The sequence below is a fragment of the Scyliorhinus canicula genome, chromosome 20 (genome assembly GCF_902713615.1).
Source record: "Scyliorhinus canicula chromosome 20, sScyCan1.1, whole genome shotgun sequence".
Lineage (NCBI taxonomy): Eukaryota > Metazoa > Chordata > Chondrichthyes > Carcharhiniformes > Scyliorhinidae > Scyliorhinus > Scyliorhinus canicula.
In genome coordinates this window covers 63454642-63479791 of record NC_052165.1, presented here as the reverse complement: position 1 = coordinate 63479791, position 25150 = coordinate 63454642, and the positions used below count along the sequence as shown (strand labels likewise).

General features: G+C 49.2%; 1 protein-coding gene across 31 annotated transcripts in view; it reads left to right on the top strand.

Annotated features, from left to right (window-relative positions):
* cadps2 (Ca++-dependent secretion activator 2) overlaps positions 1 to 25150 on the top strand; it is an 858338-nt gene that overhangs the window by 351231 nt on the left and 481957 nt on the right. For all 31 annotated transcript variants that reach the window (XM_038780116.1, XM_038780122.1, XM_038780121.1 and 28 more), the window contains exons 4-5: positions 17436 to 17516; positions 18856 to 19092. In XM_038780116.1, the coding sequence (XP_038636044.1) occupies positions 17436 to 17516; positions 18856 to 19092 (318 nt within the window). The remainder of the gene's footprint in view (positions 1 to 17435; positions 17517 to 18855; positions 19093 to 25150) is intronic.

The window sequence follows — 25150 nt, the reverse complement described above, 5'->3', positions numbered from 1 at the left end:
TCGCAAAGATCGGACGCCATGGGTTTCAAAGATTGGCTGACATGGGTCCTGAAGGTTGGCCGGTTGTGAAAAGTGGGTCCCGGGAAAAAAAGCTTGAAAAACACTGATTTAAAGGATGATGCAATTTTCAAGACTGTTTGGCCAACTACATTGTCTTTTTTAAAAATTGCATATCTTATATGCCAAAGGAGTGTAAAATTATTTTATGTGGTGAACAAGGATGAGCTGAGGATTTAGCTGAGAGGATATGAAGTATAGGAGTTTTGATCATCTACATGCAGTGACATTTTATAGCCTGGAGCTCTAATCCATCAATCATTGAATTGGCAGTTGACTTTTATTGCCAGGATGGGAGGAAGTAATGAATAACAACCCTTGGCAGGAGCTGTTGACGAGGTTGAAGACTGATCTGAAGCTTCATATTCAGTAAATGTGTTTGAAATATATGACTTAATGTAGGAATCAGGGTGAACACAAGATATTGGTCAGAATTACACGATAATAAGCACAGGTTATTTTGATAACATGAGATGTTAATCAGCTGCCTCTTCAGGTGGATGTGAATTATCTCATGGCATTATTTTGAAGAAAAATTTGCGCATGGTTAATATTTATCCCTCAATCAACATCACAAAAACAGACTATCTGGTCACAATTACATCGCATTTTGTGGGAGCTTTCTTTGCATAAATTGGCTCCAGCTTTTTCTACATTACAATTGTGACTACATTTCTAAGTATTTCTCTGGCTGCAAAAATGCTTTGAAACATCTGATGGTCATTAAAAGTGTTAAATAAAAGCAAGTCTTTTCTTTCTATGCAGCTGAAGAAGGTGTACCTAATATTTGAGTCCAGAGATGTCTTTCTTGACCATTTACAATTAATTCTAAAATGGGTACCCCAAAATTCCTGAGGGAGCATGGTTTTAGCGCCTCCTGGAATCATTATATCCAAACAACATTTGTAATTATAATCTTTATTAGTGTCACAAGTAGGCTTACATTAACACTGAAATTGCTGTGAAAATCCCCTAGTTGCCACACTACGGTGCCTGTTCGGGTACAAGGAGGGAGAATTCAGAATGTCCAATTCACCCAACAGCACGTCTTTTGGGATTGTGGGAGGAAACCGGAGCACCCGGAGGAAACCCATGCAGACTCGGGGAGAAAGTGCAGACTCCGCACAGACAGTGACCCAAGCTGGGAATTGAACCTGGGAACCTGATGCTGTGAAGTAACAGTGCTAACCAATATGCTACCATTCTGCCACTACCTAGGCAACAAGATCACCACTTTTCAGGATCTGCATGCCACTTCTGTCCTCACTGACCTAGATTGGCTCTTCCTCTTCCCACAAATAAAATTGAAAAATCTGACCTATGTAATTAAATCCCTCCATGACCTCGCCCTTCCCTCTCTTTGTTACCTCCTTGCTGCCTACATTCCCAGAACTCTTCCTTAGCCTCTCCCACCTCACCATTGAGAGCTGCAAATTCCTTCCGTAAAACCTCTCTCCTTTCCTCTCCTTTACGTTCCTCCTTAAAACACAAATATTTAGTTAGCCCTTCCAACACATCTTTCCTTTAGCTCGGTGTTCCTTTTGTCTGATGGTACTTCTGTGATGCACGACGGGATGGTGATTAACATTGGTTGGATAGCGAGCCATAATTGGAGGAGTACAGAGATGTCAAAGGCATCCAGTAATACCAAAGCAGAAGGAAGAAATAGATCATTGGCAGTTGTCTCATTGAACACGTCTATTCATTATCATCATGTTTGCTAACTGAGTAGCTTCATAAAGAGCTATCTGTTCTTTAAGCTCCTACTGGCATACCTGATACCAGTTACTGAACTGTGTTGATTATGGATGAGATTTAGCTATAAATAGATATCAATGTTCTTATTTTTGGTTTCCCCTGGCAACAATAATAGTTTCATTACTGACCAGATAATTGCCTTTTAGGTTTAAATTCCTCTCATCAAGAATAAAATAAATAATCCTGTCTGTTGCTATGATTTAATTTATAGAATCAGAGCTAAGACAATACTTGTTCCGCATTATTTTTTTTCATGACTCTTACTCCTTATTTCAAGGGTGTCGGTAATTAATTCAAGTTATAGTTTCCACATCTCATGAATTTATGATGATGAGTAGATGATTCCTCATGCTGACTATTAATTGGGGTAAGATTCAAAGCACTTGAAAGCACCATACCCTCCATTGAACTGAAGGCAGACCTCAAGGGCTCGAGACATCAGAGTGGGGTGCAGCTTTGCTCAAAATACACCTCACCATTCTGCCTCCCTACTAACCTCACCGAGAGCCCCAAGTTTCTCTTTTATTCACTCATGGTATGTGGACATTGCTGGCTTGGGGTGGCGAGCTGCCTTCTTGAACCATTGCAGTCAATGTAGTTACACCCACAGTGCTGTTACTGAGGGAGTTCCAGCATTTGAACCCAGCGACAGTGAAGGAACAGCGATATATTTCTAAACCAGGATGATGGGTGGCTTGGAGAGGAATGTCCAGGTGGTGATGTTCCCATATGTCTGCTGCCCTGGTTCCTGTAGATGGTAGTGGTCATGGGTTTGGAAGGTGCTGTCTAAGGAGCCTTGGTGAATTTTCATAAGAACATAAGGGTAGAAGCAGGCTATTTGGCCTATCAAGTCTCCTCCGCCATTCAATGAGATCATGACTGATTTGATAATACTCAACTCTACTCTCCTACCTTATCCCCATAGCCTTTGGTTCCCTACTGATTCCTGCAGTGAATCTTGTAAATGGTAAATACAGCTGCTACTGTGTTCAGTAGTGGAGGAAGTAAATGTTTGTGGATGGGGTGCCAATCAAGTGGGTTGTTGAAGCTGCACTCATCCAGGCAAGTGGTATTCCATCACACTCCTGACTTGTGCTTTGGAGATGGTGGACAGGCTTTGGGGAGTTGGGAGGTGAGTTATTCCCTGCAGAATTCTTAGCCTCTGACTAGCTCTTTCAGTCAGTCTCTTTTCAGTGGTAACCCTCAGGATGTTGATAGCAGGAGATTCAGCAATGGTAATGCCATTAAATGTCATACGGTGATGGTTAGATTATCTCTTGTTGGAGAAGATCATTGCCTGGCACTTGTGTTGCATGACTGTTACTTTACATTTGTCAGCCAAAGCCTGGATATTGTCCAGACCTTGTTGCATTTGGACATGGTCTGCTTCAATATCTGAGGAGTTGTGAATGGTGCTGAACATTATGCAACCATCAACGAACATTGCCACTTCTGACCTAATGATGGATGAAGCAGCTGAATATGGTTCAATCGAGGACAATACCCGAAGGAACTCTTGCAGTGCTGCGCTGGAACGGAGATGATTTTTTTTAAAAAATAATTTTTATTGAAATTTTTCGATACAAACATTTACCCCTACTACATTTTAAATTATAACACAACAAATCCCCCCTGGAAAATCCTCCCCACGCCCTCCCCCGCGCGCACCCCCCCCACCCTCTCCCCCCCCCCCCCCCCCCCCCCTCCCCCCCCGCGCTACCAGTCTAGCAACCAAACCGTTTTTCCCTTTCTGCCGATGGCCTCGGGCAGTCATTGCCCGCGACCCCCCGCTGACGTGCTCCCTTCGTTGCTATCCCCCCCCCCCTCCCTTCCCCCCCCCCCCCCCTTTCTCCCCGGGTTGCTGCTGTTTCGGCCTCCAGTTCCTATCTCTGATCCAGAAAGTCAAGGAAGGGCTGCCACCGCCGGAAGAACCCCTGTACCGACCCTCTCAGGGCGAATTTGATTCTTTCCAATTGGATGAAGCTTGCCATGTCGTTTAACCAGGTGTTAACACTTGGTGGCCTTGTGTCCCTCCACTGAATCAAGATCCTTCTCCGAGCTACCAAGGACGCAAAGGCCAATATTCCGGCCTCCCCTGCCTCCTGTACTCCTGGCTCCACCCCAACCCCAAAAATCGCTAGCCCCCACCCTGGTTTGACCCTGGTTCCCACCACTCTCGATACCGTCCCCGCCACCGCCTCCCAGAACTCTTCCAGTGCCGGGCACATCCAGAACATATGTACATGGTTCGCAGGGCTTCCCGAACACCTAACACACCTGTCCTCACCCCCGAAGAACCGACTCATCCTAGTCCCCGTCATATGGGCTCTGTGCAGCACCTTAAATTGGATGAGGCCCAACCTTGCGCACGACGACGACGAATTGACCCTCTCTAAGGCATCCGCCCATGTCCCATCTTCTATCTGCTCTCCCAGCTCCGCTTCCCACTTGTCTTTCAGCTCCTCTATCGATACCTCCTCCACCTCCTGCATTATTTTGTAGATGTCCGAGACCTTCCCTTCTCCGACCCAGACCCCTGACAGCACCCTATCACTCACCCCTCTATCGGGAAGCAAGGGAAATCCTTCCACCTGTCGTCTGGCAAATGCCTTCACCTGCAGGTATCTAAACGTGTTCCCCGGGGGGAGCTCAAATTTCTCCTCCAGCTCTCCCAGGCTCGCAAACCTCCCCTCTATGAACATGTCCCTCAGTTGCCTGATGCCCGCCCTGTGCCAGCTCTGGAATCCCCCGCCAGTGTTCCCCGGGACAAATCTGTGGTTCCCTCTCAGTGGCGCCGCCATCAGACCCCCCACTTCCCCCCTGTGTCGCCTCCACTGCCCCCAGATTTTAAGGGTGGCCGCCACTACCGGACTCGTGGTATACCTTGTGGGGGGGAGCGGCCATGGTGCCGTTACTAGCGCCCCCAGGCTTGTATTGCCGCAGGACGCCCTCTCCATACGTTTCCAAGCTGCCCCCTCCCCCTCCATCACCCACTTGCGCACCATCGATGCGTTCGCCGCCCAGTAGTATCCGGAAAGATTGGGTAGCGCTAATCCTCCCCTGTCCCTACTCCGTTCCAAGAAAATCCTTCTCACTCTAGGGGTGCCATGTGCCCACACATAGCCCATAATGCTGCTAGTTACCTTCTTGAAGAAGGCCCTGGGGAGAAAGATGGGCAAGCACTGAAACAGAAACAAGAACCTCGGGAGGACCGTCATTTTGACTGACTGCACCCTCCCTGCTAGCGACAGCGGTACCATGTCCCACCTCTTGAACTCCTCCTCCATCTGCTCCACCAGCCTTGAAAAGTTCAGCTTGTGGAGGGTCCCCCAGTTCCTTGCCACCTGCACCCCCAAATACCTGAAGCTCTTTACTGCTCTCTTAAAGGGGAGCCGCCCAATTCCCTCCCCCTGATCTCCCGGGTGTATCACAAAGACCTCACTTTTACCCACATTTAATTTATATCCCGAAAAGTCCCCAAACTCCGCTAGTATTTCCATTACCTCCGGCATTCCCCCTTCCGGGTCCGCCACATATAACAACAAATCATCCGCATAGAGTGATACCCGATGTTCCTCCCCTCCCCTTGTCAGTCCTCTCCACCCCCCTGAACCCCTCAGTGCCATCGCCAACGGTTCGATCGCTAATGCAAATAGTAAGGGGGATAGGGGGCATCCCTGCCTGGTACCTCGATGGAGCCCAAAATACTCTGACCTCCTCCCGTTTGTAACCACACTCGCCATCGGGGCCGAATACAGCAGCTTCACCCACTTGATAAATCCCTCCCCAAACCCAAACCGTTCCAGCGTCTCCCACAGGTATTCCCACTCCACCCTATCGAATGCCTTCTCCGCATCCAGTGCTACCACTATCTCAGCCTCCCCCTCCACTGCTGGCATCATAATCACATTCAACAGTCTCCGGACATTTGTGTTAAGTTGTCGTCCCTTTACGAACCCCGTCTGGTCCTCATGGATTACCCCTGGCACACAATCCTCTATTCTGGTTGCCAGGACCTTTGCCAACAGTTTGGCATCTACATTCAAGAGGGAGATAGGCCTGTAGGACCCGCACTGTACAGGGTCTTTGTCCCGCTTCAGGATCAAGGAGATCAGGGCCTGTGACATTGTCGGGGGCAGAACCCCCCCCTCTCGCGCCTCATTGAAGGCTCGCACCAGCACTGGACCCACCAAGTCCACATACTTCTTATAAAATTCCACCGGGAACCCATCCGGCCCCGGCGCCTTCCCCGCCTGCATCTGGCCTATCCCTTTAACTAGCTCCTGCAGCTCTATCGGCGCCCCCAGCCCCTCCACCCGTTCCTCCTGGACCTTTGGGAACCTCAATCTATCGAGGAAGTTCTCCATTCCCCCCCTCCTCCTGGGCGGCTCAGACCGGTACAATTCCCTGTAGAAATCCCTGAAGACCCCGTTCACCTCTTGCCCCTTCTGCACTACGTTCCCTCCCTTCTCTCTCACTCCCCCAATCTCTCTGGCTGCATCTCGCTTGCGCAGCTGGTGTGCTAGCATCCTGCTCGCCTTTTCCCCGTACTCATAGACCGCGCCCTGTGCCCTTCTCCATTGCGTCTCCGCCTTCCTAGTGGTCAGTAGGTCAAACTGGGCCTGTAAGCTGCGCCGCTCCCTCAACAGCCCCCCCTCTGGTGTCTCCGCATATCTCCTGTCCACTTCTATAAGTTCCCCCACCAGTCTCTCCCTCTCCTGCCTCTCCTTCCTTTCTCTGTGTGCCCTTATGGAGATCAGCTCTCCTCTGATCACTGCTTTCAGGGCCTCCCAGACTACCCCCACCTTCACCTCGCCCGTGTCGTTCGTGCCCAGATATCTCTCAATGCCCTTCCGGACCCTTCCGCACACCTCATCGTCCGCCAGCAGCCCCACATCCAGGCGCCACAATGGGCGCTGGTCCCGTGCTTCCCCCAGTTCTACCTCTACCCAGTGTGGTGCATGGTCCGAAATCGCAATGGCCGAGTACTCCGTGTCCTGCACTCTCGAAATCAGCCCCCTGCTCAGTACAAAAAAGTCTATTCTGGAGTACACCCTGTGGACGTGGGAGAAAAAAGAATACTCCCTCGCCCTTGGCCTGCCAAATCTCCAAGGGTCTACCCCCCCCATCTGCTCCATGAACCCCCTTAGCACCTCTGCCGCTGCCGACCTCCTATTCGTCCTGGAACTCGATCTGTCCAGCCCAGGGTCGAGCACTGTATTGAAGTCCCCCCCCATGATCAGGCCCCCTGCCTCCAGACCCGGAATGAGGCCCAACAGGCGCCTCATAAAACCCGCGTCATCCCAATTCGGGGCATACACATTCACCAGCACCACATTCTCTCCCTGCAGCCTACCCTTCACCATCACGTACCTACCCTCCTTATCTGCTACCACCTGCGCCGCCACGAACGACACCCTCTTTCCCACCAAAATCGCCACCCCCCGGTTCTTTGCGTCCAAGCCCGAGTGGAACACCTGTCCCACCCACCCCCTTCTCAGGCGTACCTGGTCTACTACTCTCAAGTGAGTCTCCTGCAACATCGCCACATCCGCCTGCAGTCCCTTTAGGTGTGAAAAAACCCTTGCTCTCTTGACCGGCCCATTCAGCCCCCTCACGTTCCAAGTAATCAACCGGGTCGCGGAGCGACCTGTCCCTTTCCCCTGTCTATTAGCCATGTCCTGTCCCCTGTTCGCCCCGGGTCGACCCTCCCCTTCTGACCCGTTCCCCATTTTCGCTGACCCGGCTGCCCCTGCCACACTCCGACTCCTCCCGATGTGGGGGGGGAGGGGCCTCCCCCCCCCCCCTTGCCATCCCTCTCTGACCCCGCTTCAGCGCGGGAAAAGCCGCCATTGCTGGCCACACCCCACTCTTCTCTCCTCCCCCTTCCTCCGTCCCGCGCGCGGGAAACAGGGGAAAGCCCGCGCTTTCGCCCGGCCACACCCTACCCCGCCATCTTCAATTCCACCCCCGTCCCCATCCAAGCCCATAAAAAAGCCCCCTTAAAACGAGAGGAAGAAAAAAGAGAAAAAGAAAACCCGCATAACCAACTTGCACCCCCCCCGTCCCGCCTCCCCAACTTAACAATATAACAATATAAATAACAAATCTCAAATAAATACATAAATACATAACTATGCCTGCATAACTAAATAACTACCCAATAATAACGTATTTAACCATCACCCTCCATCGAACAGAACAGTAACCATAACCCTTAAAGAACAGATCAAAAAACAGTGAAAAAAAAAAAAAGCCCCCCCTACAACAACAATAATTAAGGGAAGTTGGCAACGGGAAGAGACACACAAAAAGGAACAAAGAAACCCCCCATAACACAAGTTTCAAAGAAACCAAACGATCCATCAACTTTAACCAAGTTCCGACCTGGCCTAAGAAAGACATGGGCCACTTGATCAGTCAAGGGTACTCGGGCGGCCTCGACCGCCGGCGTTCCCAAGTTCTAGTTCAGGTCCAGCTTTTCTTCCCGAACAAAAGTCCATGCCTCCTCTGGGGTCTCAAAGTAATGGTGCTGGTCCTTGTAGGTGACCCACAAGCGCGCTGGCTGCAGCATTCCGAACTTGATCCTCTTTGCGTGCAGCACCGCCTTCGTCCGGTTAAACCGGGCCCGCCGCTTTGCCACCTCCGCACTCCAGTCCTGATATATCCGCACCGTCGAATTCTCCCATTTGCTGCTTTTCTCCCTCTTGGCCCACCTCAGCACTTTCTCCCGATCACAGAAACGCTGGAATCGCACCAGCACCGCCCTCGGGGGCTCGTTCGCCCTAGGCCGCCTAGCCATGACCCGATATGCTTCTTCCAGCTCCAGAGGCGATGGACCGGCCCCCTCTCCCATCAGGGAGCTCAGCATCTCCGCTACATATTTCGGGAGATCAGGCCCCTCCAGGCCTTCTGCTAGGCCCAGGATCCTCAAGTTCTTCCGCCTCATTCGAGTGTCCAGCTCCTCAAAGCGGCTCTGCCATTTCAGGTGGAGTGCCTCGTGCACCTCCACCTTTCCCACGAGGACCGTGGCCTCCTCCTCCCTTGCAGTCATCTCCTGCTGCAGCTCTCTTATCGACGCCTCTTGGGTCGCCTGGGCCCCCATCAGCCTTGTGGTCGTCGCGTTCATAGACTCTAAGAGTTCCACTTTCAGCTCTGTAAAACACCGGAGGAGAGCGGCCTGCTGCTCCTCCGCCCATTTTCTCCAATCTTCTAGTGCGCCACCGGCCGCCATTTTGGTCCTCTTCCCCCGCTTTTTCCGGGGAGCTGCTGCCGCTTTTTTTGTCGCCCCACTCCGAGTACCGACCATAAAGTTGGTCTCACTCTCCTCAGGGAGCCTTCCCCCACCGGGATTCGTCTTTACAGTACCGTCGGGGCCCTCCAATCGGCCCTTAAACACCTTTGTCGCAGGAGCTGCCAAATGTGCGACTTAGCTGGTCATAGCCGCAACCGGAAGTCCTGGAACGGAGATGATTGACCTCCAACAATCACAGCCATCTTCCTTTGTGATAGGTATGATTCCGACCACTGAAGTGTTTTTCCCCTGATTCCTATTGATTTGTTTTGTTGAGACTCCTTGATGCCTCACTCAGTCCAATGTGGCCTTGACGTGAGGGGAGTCACTTTCACGGCATCTCTGGAGGTCAGCTCTTTTGTCCATGTTTGAATGAAGCTGTAATTAGGTCAGGAGCTGAATGATCCTGGCAGAACCCAAACTGAGCCATCAGTGAGCAGGTTATTGCTAAGCAAGTGTTGCTTGATAGCACTGTTGATGACTTCTTCCATCATTTCATGGATGATCAAGATATTTTGATGCGGCGGGAGTTGGACACGTTGGATTTGTCCTGATTTTTGTGTAAAGGACAAACCTGGGCAAATTTCTACATTGCCGGATATATGTCAGTGATGCACCTGTACCGGAACAGCTTGGGGTGCGGCAAGTTCTGGAGCAGAAGTCTTCAATACTAATGACAGAATATTAACAGCGCCCATGGCTTTTGCAGTATCCAATGCCGTCGGCCATTTCTTAATAATACATGGAGTGAACGGAATTGGTTGAAGACTGACATTTGTGATGCTGGGGACCTCTCAAAGGCTGAGATGGTTTGTCCACTTGGTACTTCTGTCAGAAGATTGTTACAAATGCTTGAGCCTTATCTTTTGCACTATTGCATTGGGCTCCTCCATAATTGAGGATCGGGATATTTGTGAAACCTCCTCCTCTATTGACTTGTTTTATTGTTTATTACCATTCATGATTGGATGTAGCAGGACTGCAGAACTTACATCAGGTCCATTGGTTGTGGAGTTACTTAGCTCTGTCTATTGCTTGCTGCTTATACTGTTTGGCACAGAAGTAGTCCTGTGTTGCAGCTTCACCAGGTTGACACCTTATTTTTAGGTAATGGTAGAGTAGGGATATGCTGAATCACGGGGTTACAATTGTGGTTGAGTATAATTCTGCTCTCCACAGCGCCTCATGTTTGCCAAGTCTGGAGTTGCTGGTGGTAGCATAGAGGTAGTGCCACACAACACAATGGATGGTATCCTCAATTTGAAGATGGGACTTTGTCTCCTTGAGAACTGTGGGTGGTCACTCATAACGATACTGTCATGAGCAGATGCGTCTGCGGCAGGCAGGTTGGTGAGGATGCGGTCAATTATGTTTTGTGCCTCTTGTTGGTTCCCTGGCCACCTGCTACAGGCCCAGTATTGTAACTATGACCTTAAGGACCCAGTGAACTTGGTCTGTGGTGGTGCTACTGAGCCACTTTTGGTGATGGACATTGAAGACCCCCACCCAGAGAACATAGCCACTCTCAGTTCTTCCTCCAAGCCTGTGCCGACCAGTTTAGACAGGTACCATGGTCGGCGCAGGCTTGGGGGCAGAAGGGCCTGTTCCTGTGCTATATTGTTCTTTGTTCTTTGGTGTTCAACATGGGAGTACTGATTCATCAGCTGAAGAGGTTGGGGGAGGGATGGGGCACGGCGTCTGGTGTGTGATGTATTAATCAACGGTAGGTTTCTGAGCCCATGCTTGACCTGTTGCCATGAGTCTTCATGGGGTCTGGAGTCGATGTAAGGACCCCCAAGGTCACTCCCTCCCCATAGTATACCACTGTCACCACTTCTGCTAGGCCTGCCCTGCCGGTGGGACACAGCACACCCAGGGGTGGGGGGTGGTGCTGGTTATGCCTCGGACATTACCTGTAAAGTATGATTCCATCAGTACGACTGTGTCAAGCTGTTGTTTGACTTGTCAGTGGGACAGCTCTCCCAATTTTCTCACAAGCCCCCAGATGTTAGTGAGGAGGGCCTTGCAGGGCCGACAGGGCTGGGTTGGCTGCAGTCAGATGAGCAAGTTACAATGTCATAAGCCATAGCTTCTCTGCTGATGAGAGCTTGGCCGATATGTTGATACCCCTCGATAGTATTAAACGTGGGCCGTTTTGCACCTCAACACAATCTGAGAAGGAAGCCAGCAACTGTTGACCTATTGAGGCACTGGTCTGATTGCTACGGAAAAATCAGCATCACTATAACTTTGATTAAAGCAGTGGAGCCTCTTGCTGCCAAAAAGACATTGAAAGGATGTGGCAGCATAATTTGTTCAAACTGTCTTTGTGAACAGCTTCGCTCTAGTTTTTCTTTAGACTCCAGCCAGCCCGTCCCAAGCAATCTGTTGATTCACCTTTTAACAGATCTAATACCTATTTATCCTGTACGAAGCTACCGTGAAGAATTCTTGACTGCCCACTGATGGAAGTGGGGTAAACTTGATTTGTTTGTGCTGCCTCTGTTACTACAAGCTGGCATGCCTGCCCTCACGTTCTGCCAATGCACCCATCGCCTGCCTGCCTTTTCACTGTATTTAGAGTGAAGCAGCCCAATGCCTACAGATTCAATCCTTTGTTAGATATTAATACAAGGACTATATCAAGCACACAATATCTCAGCAATCCTCCGGTCTCAGAGTATCAAATCTGTGGAAACAGGCCGGAATCAAACTTCTAAATACAAGCGTTCAATTTATTCTCCATGTCATCGCAGCCCATTAATTTTACTCCCATTGTTTTCTACTCTGACACAGCACATATCTCCATTGTAGTGATGCCTTATAGCTAATGCACAGCAATCTAGCAATCATCATCCAAAGGTTGCTTATAATATGGTTACCCTTTGCCACTGTTGCATAATGCTATTTTACAAGCTAATTGTAATCAAGGCCAACAATACTTCAAGGTAGAGCCCTCTGCAAGGCCCATGTAAGTGAAGAGCGATTTTCTTGTGGCTTCCTTAAGAACATAGGAGTTGGGGTGGGCCATTTGGCCACTTGACTCTGCTCCGCCATTCAATAATATCATTTTGATCAGGGTGTGGTCTCAGTTCCACGTTTATGTTTGTCTCTCATAACCCTCGTCCCCCTCTGTCTATCAAACGTCTATTTAACTCAGCCTTGAATAAATTAAATTTCAGCCTCCACTGCTTCTGGGGAAGACAATTCCACAGACTAACGACCCTCAGAGAAAACGTTTCTCCTCATCTCCCTTTTAAAAGGCAGACCTTAGACTGTGAACCCTGGTTTTAGCCATTCCCACAAGTGGGAACATCCTTCCAGTATCTACCCTGTCAAATCCCCTCAGGATGTTCAATTTTTAATCTGATCACCTCTCATTCTTCTAAACCTCAATGGTTCTTGGCCCGGCCTGTCCATCCTTCCTTCATAAGATACACACTTCATCCCAGGAATGAGTTAAATTAACCTTTTCTGAACTGCTAATGCAATTATGTATTTTTTTTTAAATAAGGAGACCAAAACTGTACAGAGTTACAGATGTGACCTCACTAATGCCCTGGACAGTTACAGTAAAACTTCCCTAATCTTATATTCCATTCCCTTTGCAATAAATGCCAACATTTCATTCACCTGTGTACCAACATTAGACCCATTATTACAGACCGGGTAACATATTCTCTGGGCCCTCATAGTTCTACAGTCTTCTAGGCCAGGAATCACGTGGGCCAGAATTGGCGCTGATCCTGACAAGCATGTACCTGACATGGTGGACCTCGCGATGGGCCAAGGGAGTAACTCTTTGACACAATGCACGATCTGCCCACCAGACGTCTCCCTCCCCATCTCCCCCCACACCTCACCAGAGAACCTAGATTAATTTTGCTACGATGTGATTGACAGCTTCCACACACACCCAGCTGTCAGCATTGTTCTAGTCATTTCCCTTCACGGTTGAGTAATTTTGGTGAGCTGTGAAACAAGTAAAAGGACTTTATTTAGGGGGACTCTGTGAGGGGTCTCTTTATTTCTGGGGTCTCTGTGGGGGGTATCGTTGATTAGGGTCTCTGGCGAGGGGCACAGGGGGAGGGTCAGGTCACCCCCTGTATGGGGGGGGCTGAATTATGTTGCGGGAGGGGTGAATCCCAGGGAGGGGTGAATCCCAGCCACCGGAAATATCTTTCGGACCCCCGGTGCCCAATAGCGGGATTCCCTATGGAATCCCTCGCAATCCCCGCCAAAGAATAATTTGCATGGCTCAGAATTGGGAATTGCTGGGAATACAAATCCAAAGCAATTGAGCTCTGGCGGGAGAACATGGGGCCAGATTTTCTGATTCTGAGGTGTGCGGAGGATCTATGGCGTTTTATGTGGGAAAAAAAATCAGAGGCGAACCTTCACCAATGCGACGACCAAAGAGGGGATAGCAGCCGCACCACATAAAACGTCTGGCCTCCACAAAATAAATGGGTAGAGAATTGCCGGATCCGTGGCCGCGCATGCGCACAGCAACAGCCTGCAGCGGTCACATCGTACAACATGGCGCCGGCTGTGCGCTACGCGACCTGCCAGATGGTGGCCCCATGGACACCCCCTCGTCATCTCCTGCCCACCCCCACCAGTCCCCCCAACCCTAGTGGAAGCCGCTCCCAGCCAGCAGCATGGCTTCTGCCCATCTTTGGCGGTGCTTGGTACAGTGCACAGCCACCCCGCCGGATTCCTGCACGGCTGGGACCAGACGTCCCCCGCACGTCTGAACTCGGCCCATCGGGGGTGGGAGCATTGCGGGAGGGCCTTAAGGTGACGTCCTGAGGCCGTCACAATGGCATGCAGTCGCACCTCGATGATGCTGTCTCGGAGGGGACGGAGCATGCCACACCTGCGTAAAACAGGCGCCACTCCTGATTCTGTCGTAAAAATGGATCGCCGATAACAAAATCGGCATTGGGAAACGGAGAACCTTGCCCATAGTCACCCAACCAGAGAATCATGCCCAAAATGTGCTAATGATGTTCCAACTCTGAGTTTTACGATGAATCCTGGGTGGGTTTCTCCGTCCCGCCGCACCAGAATTCTCTGGGATTCTCCGTTTCGCCGGCTGGTCAATGGAGTTTCCCATACCCCCGGGATTCCAGCAAAATGGCGAATCTCGACGGTGGAGAATTCGGCCCCCTGTTTTAGGCCCACCAACTCATTTTCCTAAATGACATGATTGACATGTTTGATGGCTCCTTCTGTTGGACTGGGGTTCTGATTGATCATAAACCTCAGGTCTAACATTCATCAAAATTGATAGCTCTGCTGATAGACAATTCCTCTTTAAAGCTGTACATTCAGTGAATATTTGAATTATTATGTTTCAGAAGATTTACAGGAACCTTTGATTGATATGTTAGGAAAGGAAAAGCGCAGCAGAGGGCCCTTCAAATGCCAAGTTATTGAGTACTGGTTATGTAAGACTGTTCAGACCAGAAGGCTTAAATCATTGCAAGTAATGGTGAGCTGGAACATTCTTGCAGTGGGCCTTTGATCCTATGGATCTGTAAATAAATATTATTATACTTAATGTGGGAATGTAGTTAATCATCAGCCCTATCAATCTGACTCCATTGCCTTGCCATTTTTAGCCAGAAAATATGCATTAGGAACAAATGGCTTGATTCTATAAGGATTAATCCTCAGGCATTACAGATGCATAATCTGTACGGATGCTAATTTTATTTTAAAGTATTTTATTTTAATTTGGTGACCATTAAGAATTTTAGCACAGGGAAGCACAGTGGCACAGTGGGTTAGCCCTGTAGCCTCACGGCACCGAGGTCCCAGGCTCGATCCCGGCTCTGGGTCACTGTCCGTGTGGAGTTTGCACATTCTCCCCGTGTTTGCGTGGGTTTCACCCCCACAAACCAAAGATATGCAGGCTAGGTGGATTAGCCGCACTAAAATTGCCCCTTAATTGGAAAAAATGAATTGGGTACTCTAAATTTAAATTTAAAAAAATATAATAATTTTAGCGCAGGAGTTTCAGAATCCAATTTAGAAATAATCGGATGCTTAATGTTATGGTGGTACTTTGGCAGCCTGTAAAGTCTGACAAGAGTAGAGATTTGATCGCCCAATACTTTCTTCAAAAGTCAAAATTGGAAGTTAGACAAAGGAGAGCCAGTCGATGTGATCTATTTGGATTTCCAGGAGGCCTTTGACAAGGTGCCGTACAGGAGGCTGCCAAATAAGATAAGAGCCCATGGTGTTAGGGGCAAAGTACTGGCATGGATACAGGGTTGGCAGAAGGCAGAGAGTGGGGATAAAGGGGTCTTTTTCAGAATGTGAGCCAGTGACAAGTGGTGTGCCTCAGGGGTCAGTGTTGGAACTATAACTGTTCACGATATACATTAACGATCTGGAAGAAGGAATTGAGGGCACTGTTGCCAAGTTTGCAGATGAAACTAAGATAAGCAGAGGGACAGTTAGCATTGAGGAAGTGGGGGAGGGTGCTGCAGAAGGGCTTGGACAGCTATGAGAGTCAGATGGAGTACAATGTGGATAAGTGTGAGGTTATGCACTTTGGCAGGAAGAATAGAGGCATCGACTATTTTCTAAATGGGGAAAGACATCAGAAATCTGAAGCTCAAAGGGATTTTGGAGTCCTAGTTCAGGATTCTCTTGAGGTTAACACGCATGTTCAGTTGGCAGTTAGGAAGGCAAATGCAGTTTTAGCATTCATGTCGAGAGGGCTAAATACAAGACCAGGGATGTACTTCTGAGGCTATATAAAGATCTAGTCGGACCCCATTTGGAGTATTGTGAACAGTTTTGGGCCCCGTATCTATGGAAGGATGTGGTGGCCTTGGAGGGTCCAGAGGAGGCTCACAAGAATGATTCCTGGAATTAGGTGCTTGTCATATGAGGAGCAGCTGAGGACTCAGCTGGGTCTGTACTCATTGGAGTTTAGAAGGATGAGGGGGAGCTCATTAAAACTTACAGAATACTGAGAGGTCGGGATAGAGTGGGCATGGAGAAGATGTTTCCACTGGAAGGAGAGACTAAAACCCGAGGGCATAGCCTCAGACTGAAGGTACGATCCTTTAAAACCGAGATGAGGAAGAATTTCTTCAGCCAGAGGGTGGTGAATCTGTGGAACTCTTTACTGCAGAAGGCTGTGAAGGCTAAGTCACTGAGTGTCTTTAAAACAGAGATAGATAGGTTCTTGATTAATAAGGCATCAAGGGTTATGGGGAGAAAAGAGGAGAATATGGTGAGAAACATATCAGCCATGATCGAATGGTGGAGGAGACTGGATGGGCTGAATGGCCTAATTCTGCTCCTATGTCTTATGGTCTTATAGTCTGCACTTTAATGATTTTCTTTTAGTGAACCATTCTCATGATGAATGCAAGCAACAATCAAGCTGGAATTTGATTACCTTGTTCATGAGATGCAGAAAACATCTCCTGAGAATGTAGAATCGTTTTTAGCTCTGGATCGTACCCATTGAACCGGTGTTGCTGTGAGCTCCCCGAACTGAGTGATCTACATTAAGCACACATCCCAGGTTCCCCTGGTACCCTTGAAACAATTTTCTTGCTTGCAAATTTCCTCTAATTGTTTTTAGTTCAGTAGCAATATCATCAATTCCACTTCGATCATTTTGTTTTGGACTATCCAAGTTACCGTTAAAAAACAGAGCATTTCACCCTCCCTTGCATCATTCTTGATGTGTACAAGCAACATGTATTTTTAAGAAAGTCAATTTTCACATTTCAATTAATTTTCCAAGAAGTGCCAGCCATCCTTCTTTGGTCAGAACATTTTGCAGATTTCAAGATTGAGCTAAGGGTTAAAATTCAATGACGTTCGGTTTGGTCTACATTCAAATGTGCTTGTTGTTTATTTTGGAGAAGAATACAGAAAATTGTTGCATTTGTTTCATTTTCTAACCTCTTCATTTAAGTGAGGGGATCTTCAATTGCTGATAGGTTCCTGAACCCCTGATAAAAGGTCATCAACTTGAAAAGTTAACTCTACTTACATCTCCACTTGGGTCGCCAACACTCCAGGATTGTGCTGGGATCTCCAGGAATTGGAGATGGATCTCCAGGGTATTGCTGCATGCAATCCGGGAGAAAAGTCACAGGAACGTTAACGGTGGAGGTGAGAGGTGGGATGTCAACCAGAGTTATCGCTCGCCTTCTCCACCGCAGCTGCCCGACCTGCTGAACGTTTCCCGCATTTTCAGCTTTTGTTTCAGATTTGCAGCATGGGGTGTCTTTTGCCATTTGTGTTCCAAGCTTTAATGTCATGTGATGTGTTCTGTGCATTACTTTAGCTGGACAATGCGGATGAACAAGCGGCTCAGATTCGGCGGGAACTTGACGGGAGGCTGCAGATGGCTGAACAATTGGCTAAGGTAAGTGTGGTCAGAAAATTAATATTGTATTTGCTATGAATTTATTTGTCATTTGTTATATTTAAAATAAAATAATGTAAGTTTACCCACATTGTGCATGTATTGAGGTTTGAGATGCAAAATTTGTAACATTGTGGTTTCGGGATATGAGGTGACTGAAAGTCTCCACAAAAAGGATCAAAGATCCTGCTGATGATGCACACTTCCTGTCCATGAGCAATAATCCCCTCAAAACGTTTTGCGCCCACATCCATAATAAGTGACTGTGTCAGTTGTGAAAAGCTCATCGGACAGCTTGTCTTTTGCATGTAGAAATGTTCAGTTCACCAGTTGAAAATCTGAAGTCCTTACTCTCTTTCTTGGGCAGTGGGACAGGTCTCCTGAATGGCAGCCCCAAAAACATTTGATTACTCCAATTGGATATGTTCTCCATTTTTAATGACATGATCTTCTGCCTCCCGAGCTTCCCACCCCCAAGCTCTCACCAGTGATTAATCGACAAGTATCCTCACAGTATGTTCCCATCCCACATCAATTGGAAAGTCAACAGATTCTTCTTTACCCAATTGGATGATTCTGGACCTGCATTCTAGTATCTTTTCTCAACTCCAATATTTTGTAATAACGAGCAGAGGTGCTCAAAGACAGTTCTGTTAAAAAGCACAATTTATTTTTAATGCCCTTACGATTATCCTCCCTGGAAGCTCACAGTGGTGCCCTGGAGATTCATCCTCAATTGCTGGAAACTCCAGGACAACCTAGGAGGATTGGAGATCCTATCCCGAAGCCAGTGGTCGCTACTGGCGACAAAAGGCCTCTCAGGCTGACAAAAGGAGTTCCAGTTTTGTCCTATTTCCAGACACAGGATTCTGCCAAAGGCCGGGTCTGTGTCCAGGATTCATTGGTAGGGATGTTCCAGTTCCACCATAGGTTAACGCCTCCCCTCCGTCCACCCGTGGCAGATTTCCCGGTGGTGGGACGGGCGAACCATGCAACACGCCGTGGACATTAGCCAGACTGGACGATCACATTGGCAGCCATTGGCGAGCTGACTCCATTGTTGGAAAATCCCACCCATTGGGTTTAGAGTAATGAATTAAAACCACAAATAAAGGCACTGTTCCGGCCACTTTAAACTTAGGGCACACTTCTGACAAACGCCCAACAAGAGATGGGCGATAGGAAATCTCTTTGTTTATATTGTTAGCCCCTACACCATTAGCTGCACTTTCGCAGTACCACTTTAAGAATGTCAGCTGCCAATTGCTCTCTGGCAGTGGCACCATGATGTGCATCACATCTATATTTGTTCTTTATTCTACTCTCCCTGTTTTTGAAGGAGCGAAAATTTCTAAAGTTTGTCCAGAAGGACATGGAGAATATGTACATCGAAGAGCTGAAATCTTCAGTTAACCTGCTCATGGCTAACCTGGAAAGTCTGCCAGTGGCGAAAGGCGGTCCAGAGTTTAAACTTCAGAAGCTGAAGCGGTCCCAGAACTCCTCTTTTTTGGACATTGGAGACGAGAATGAGGTCCAGCTCTCAAAATCTGATGTTGTGTTGTCATTCACGCTGGAGGTCAGTTAATTGCATAGCCCATGGGAATACACGAGTCATTCAAATTTTTAATTTGATGCTGTCACATTGTTAAATGATTTGTTAGCATGTTGACATTTGTAGAAAATCGAGAATTAATTTGTCCTCATCTGGGATCCTGATGCAATAAGCCACTGACAGCTGTGTTTGAATGGAGCTCTGAGACAGGGGATTTGGTTTTAAATGGCTGCCAATGAAACCATTTATCAACCTCAATTCATTTCTCTTTGAATAGCACCATCAATCTGACATTTTGGCATGAATTTGACAGTCAAGTTACCAGAAGCTACAGAATTGAGAGTGTGAAGACTGGAAGTGTCATTTTTAGCCCAGGAATAGGTGGGGCACGATTCTCCGCTCCCCACGCGGTCTGGGAGAATTGCGGGAGGGCCCCCTAACATTTATAACGCCTCCTGATGCCCCCCGTGATCCCCCCCCACCCCCAACCCGGCTCAGAAAAATCGGCGCTCGCCGTTTTTCACGGCGAACGGCGATTCTCCGAGCCCGATGGGCCAAGCGGCCGGCCCTTCACGCCCGTTTCATGACAGCGGCAAACACACCTGGTCGCTGCATTCGTGAAACGGGCGCCAGATGCCCGTTTGAGGCATCTAGGGACCCGATTGGGATGGGAGCACCACGACTGTGCTCGGGAGGGGACAGACCCGCAATCGGTGCTCACCGAACGTCGGGCCAGCGTCCAAAACGGACGCACTCTTTCCGCCATGTCTTGCCGGGCGGCTGAGGAGAAAGACAGCCACCGCGCATGCGCGGGTTCGTGCCGTCTGCGCGATGAAGTCATCTGCGCATGAGCGGGTTGGAATCGGCAACCCGCGCATGCGCGGATGACGTCACATTCTCGGCGTGACGAGGTCGCTGCCGAGAAAGACGGAGGCCCGCTCCTAGCCCCCGGGAGGGGGTGAATTAGGTGCAGGAAGCGCGCTCCGAGGCCGTCGTGAACCTCGGCCGAGTTCACGACGGCCTTCACGAATTCGGCCCCCTGCGGAGAATTCCGCCCGTGATCTTCCAGAGTTAGAATTAGAGCTAGCCTCACTTTAATATTCAATTTCCAAAGGCACCCGAGGTATTGGGATCTATTCCGTTCGCCTCGAAAACATCGGAAGAGCACCGTTTAGTACTGGTCTCCACCAACAGGGACCAGACGGAACAGCCCTCGTAGGCGTCTCTCAGGAAATCGGAGGCCCCCAGGTTCTTGCCCTCTGGGCAGAGTGCTACTCTAGTACTGCTAGTGCTAGCTGGGCGCTGGCACTGCCAGCCTTGTACCATGGCAGTGCCACCCTGGTGCCCAGGCAGTGCCAGCCTGGCACTGCCAAGATGAGCAGGTGGCACTGCCAGCTTGTAGGGGCATTGCCAGGGTACCAGGTTGGCATTTTCCACGCGGTGGCAAATGGGTTGGGGTAACCTGCGTGGGTGTTGGGGAGAGGGTGCGAGGGGATCTGGGAACTCCCTCATAGTAAGTTGGGGATTTGGGGGGTAGGGGCTCATGTTGGGGGCTTGGTGTCCCGATCTTCCGCCACACTGAGGAGTTCCGGTGGTGTAGAAAATGAGGCCTCTCCCCGCTGAGGCCCCCAATCTAACCCGAGTGCCGTTGGATAGCGTTGTGTTTCTTGGTGCTGCAAGCGTCAGGAAACACGCGGCTAAACTGGCTAGCTATGGGACTTTGTTCCCACTTAGTTAAATGGCACCCATGGTGACTTGGGTCTTGCGCTCAGTGGCATGGTCCTGCAGTAATCCTTCCCTATTATCCAAAGACGGAGCTAGTTCTAGTGACGGAGCTAGTGCGCTCTGGTCACTGTGAAAAAGGAGAAAAGGGCTCTATTGTTACATTGTAGAAAAAGCTGAAAACCCATCAAAAGGTAGAATTTCTCCAATCTCAGTGGTTGACCTTCAGTATGCAGATGACAATTGTGTGTGGGCTTGCTCAGAAATGAGCTTCAGTTCATTGCCAAATCCTGCTCTAAAGCTGATGAGAAAGTGGGCCTTTGTGTAAAGACGTGAAAACTAAGGTCCTCTTCCAGCCAGCTCCCATTGCGCCCATTTTCTGTATCTTGGGAGTCTCCTCTTGACAAAGACATGAATGATGAAATTCATCATCACCTCCAAAGTGCTTCTGCAATGGGCTAATAAGTCACTCACTTCAAGGGCAGGGGTGACCACATCTCATGCATATTTCTTTTTAAATCAGCAGCCTTAAGAATGGTAATGATCCCACTTCATCAGAATCCAGCTCCGGTGTCAGCCACATATTTGATTTTTAGGTGCTTGGTGGCTGGCACGGACATGATGGGCCGAAGGGCCTCTTTCTGTGCTGTAAACCTCTATGGCTCTAACCTTCAGCGACTGAGGAGAAGAGAGGAAGAGGACCAGGATTTCAAACCCAAATCTACGGTCATATTTTACTGTGCAGCTGTGCAGCACTCTTGTATGCTTTGGGAACTTGGGCAACCTACAGCAGGTTCCTCAAAGCACTGGAGAAGTAGTATCCTCTCACAAGGTAACGTGCCCAACATTGAATCATTCAAATCCAGCTCTGCTGTGTGGGGCATGTCGTTCGTACACCAGAATCCCAAAGCAACTGATCAGAGTGAGGCTACAACACACCTGATGTCTGCTCGTTATTATCAATGATTTGGGTCCTTCGGGCCCAGATGGAGATTGAAGAGTCTGCACCATCTAATTCTGGCACGTGAAATGGCCCCTTGCACTTGTTGTCATGTTGTGAAAGGCCACATGTTACCGAAGCTGCCTTACCTTCCAACAATAAGGACATTGTTACACTGGAGTGTAACTACTCATTCAGAGATTAAAGTGGTGTGTTGTAATGAGGAGAAAAACAGCAAAAGTGGTAAGGTGGCCCCAGCACTGGTGAAAGAGGATCATCATAGCTCGTCGTCATCACCTTCTTTGAATCTGGTGGCAATTAGTGTTTTGCGTACACGCTTATCCTGCCTGCTTGTGATATAGCCTCTGGATGCTCTGTTTCCTCGCCCTCATTGCGCTTAACCCTCTCAACGCCCTCATTATCTAAGAACATCTGTAGCTCCTCTATCTCGGCATCTGAAATCTATAGTGCCAGATTGTGTAGGGCACAGCAAACAACGATGATGCATGAGACACTCAGGCGAGTGTACTGGGAAGTGCTGCCGGACCTGTCCTGACATCGAAATCGCATTTCAAGATGCCAATGGCCTGCTCTACCAATGAGCAAATTGCAACATGCGTAGAGTTATACCGCTCCCCTTTCCGGCCACCGAAACGGCATCATTAGCCACGCCTTTGCCGCTGAGGAGCCAATCCGGGATGTGCTGAGAACCTTGTGGCACTTGTGTGATTGAAGATGTTTGAGTTGGGGCAGCTTCCAGACTATCTCACATATATCTGCTTCATCTGCTTCTGGTGCTTTCAGACCAGCTGGCTATTTAGTGAGTAGAGCCCTTTCCCTTTGACAGTTTGCAGTGGTTGCTGAAGGGAGCTCTTAGAGCCACATGAGTGAAGTTAGTAGCATCCTGTGCCTTTGAGAATCCAGATATAACACAGCAAAGCCCACAGCTCTGACAGCCTGGCTGGGATCATCGAGAGGGTACAGTGCATAATTGTGAGGCTTGCTGAATAGGGTGTTGGTGATCTCCCACATGCAGATGCTCGGGAAATCCCACAGAGATCCCCAGCGGAGCCCTGGAACGAGCCACTCGTGAACAAATTCTGAACAGTGATCACTTTGAGAACCTCTGGCAGTGAATAACTTCCCAGTTCCTGTGTCTTCAACTCCTCCCAGAGAATGTCACAGATGTGAACCACTATATCGCTGGCCATGCGAAGGCATCGACGACACTGTCTCTTGCTCCTCTGAAGGTATGCCTTCTCCTACCTCCTTTAGTCTTGCAAGACGCTTTCACTCAATGGCTTGCTCAGCCTCAGCTGCTGGGTCGGTGGGGCTCCGCTGGCCCTTCTTCCTCAGAGTGAGACTCTTCCCTTTGCCCAGGCTGGTGGCGAGGGCCTTTCTTCTCCTGCCTCTTAGTTGCCTGATTGCCAGGATGAAGGCAACATTGACTGCTCCATCCATTTTTCTCTTGTGCTCGTCTCTGTAGGCACATTGACCAGAAGCATGAGCAAACATGAGCCTGCAAAGGTTATCTTCCTGTCATGCACTAGCAAATGATTGTGGCGATATTGACATTGACATGACTTCACCAACCTTGCCCACGACCCCCCCCCCCCCCCCCCCCCCCCCCCCAAAAGCAACTCCAATGATACTGATTTGACATCTGGACTTGGACCCAGAAGATTCCTTTCAGGCATTAGAAGCCTCAGGGAGGGCACTCTCAGATTGCATCTCTTGTTTTACACAGCAGTCCCAACTTGCTGTGATTGACAGGGAGAATATCTGGGGGCTTGTGGGTGGGAAGATACATTCCCATGTCTGAATCTGTCAGCTACAAGGTTTACAGGTCTTATGGCCAATCGGCATCTGTATTTTGGCCAGTAACCCCTTTTCTGTTGGTTCATTCTGATACGAGTGATTTCCTAAAAATAGAAGAAAGAGTCTTCGTAAGGCCGTCCAGTGTCCCAGTCAGATTGTCTCGCAAGAGTGCACTTTAACAGTTAAGGTGCCAAATTCCCTGAATTGCCGCGTGTCTGTTCCTGACAGGTCCCAGCTGTGGCTTCCTCTACATTAGGATAATTGGAATGTAGTTGGTGCCCCTTCAACCGGCCCACAAGTGCAATGGGCAACTCTTCCCACGAGTGCTGACAGTATTCTTTTCCATATTTTCTTTTTCAAATGTGTCATTGACTGTTTGAAACAGTGGTGCTGAGGGTTCTACTACCAGACCAGTTTTGATCCTATTCCCACTGTGACTGTGGAAATCCCTCCGACCGTGCGAGAGAAGCGCCATGTTCAGGTCTCCCTCCCTCCAATCACTTTCCTTCCTCTCCCTCTAATCCTCGATCCCGCTGTCATCGCATGGATATCCCTGTCCTACCCCTGAAATCTTTGACATTGATGCCCCGATTCCCCATATGGACCTGACTGCTCTCCACCTTAAGGCCTATTGCACTGTGACATACAGAGAACCCCATGTGTCTCCATGAAGCCATAGTGCCCACCCCTCCATTACCTGTTTCCCAGCTACAGGTTCAGATGCCTCCCTTGACTGTGGCTTTGCCATCAGCGGCCCAGCATGAAGCCAGAAACCCCCAGGACTGATGTGTGTGAGGGTCTGGCCGCACCCTGCACACACCATGCTGTGCTTGGTTGACAGGACTTCCCCCTCCCTGGACTGGGACAAAGATTGTCATTCTAAGTTCAGCCCTCTAAATTGTGGTGCAGAGCCACAATACAATCTAACCTTTTCGAGATTACTACCTCTTGTGCCCTTGCCCAGGACCTTCTATGATTTTGCCCCAATCACATCTTGCGCCCTTTCCCAGGATAGTCTATGCTTTCTCATGCCGACTAATTGCAGTCTCCCAGTCATGCATCTGTGTGTCCCCTTCTCCAGTCTTCCCTGCCCCCAGTCAGGCCTTTGGCTTCCAGCCCCTTCCCTTGCCCCTGTGCTTTCTCATGCATCTCCAGCCGTTACCCCTCCTTCCTGCTGGTCTGAAGAGTCTTGATTCTGACCCCCCCGCCCCCTTGAGCTGTCACAGGTCTTGCTGTGCAGCTTGGCATAGAATCAGAGCAGCAGCGAGCTCAATGCACTGCAAGGTAGGAAAACGCACCTCAAAGTCACGAGTGCAGTGCAATTCGCCTGGTGCACATCTCTTATATCCAGTCATGGCTGACTCCAGTCTAGTTAGCTGCTGATGTGGTTTGTTGAACTGGAGTGGGGGAGTGATTCTAGTGAGCTGACTTTATAATGCATGACATTTAAATACATGCGAATGCAGTTCCCGACTGGGTGCAGCGGGCTGCCTGACCCACCAGGAAAGTAGGGAGCGGACAACCACAAACTTTTTTTTACACTGGTGGGAAACAGATTTTTGCCCACTATGACGCCTGTCACTGACAGCACAGAAAGATCCC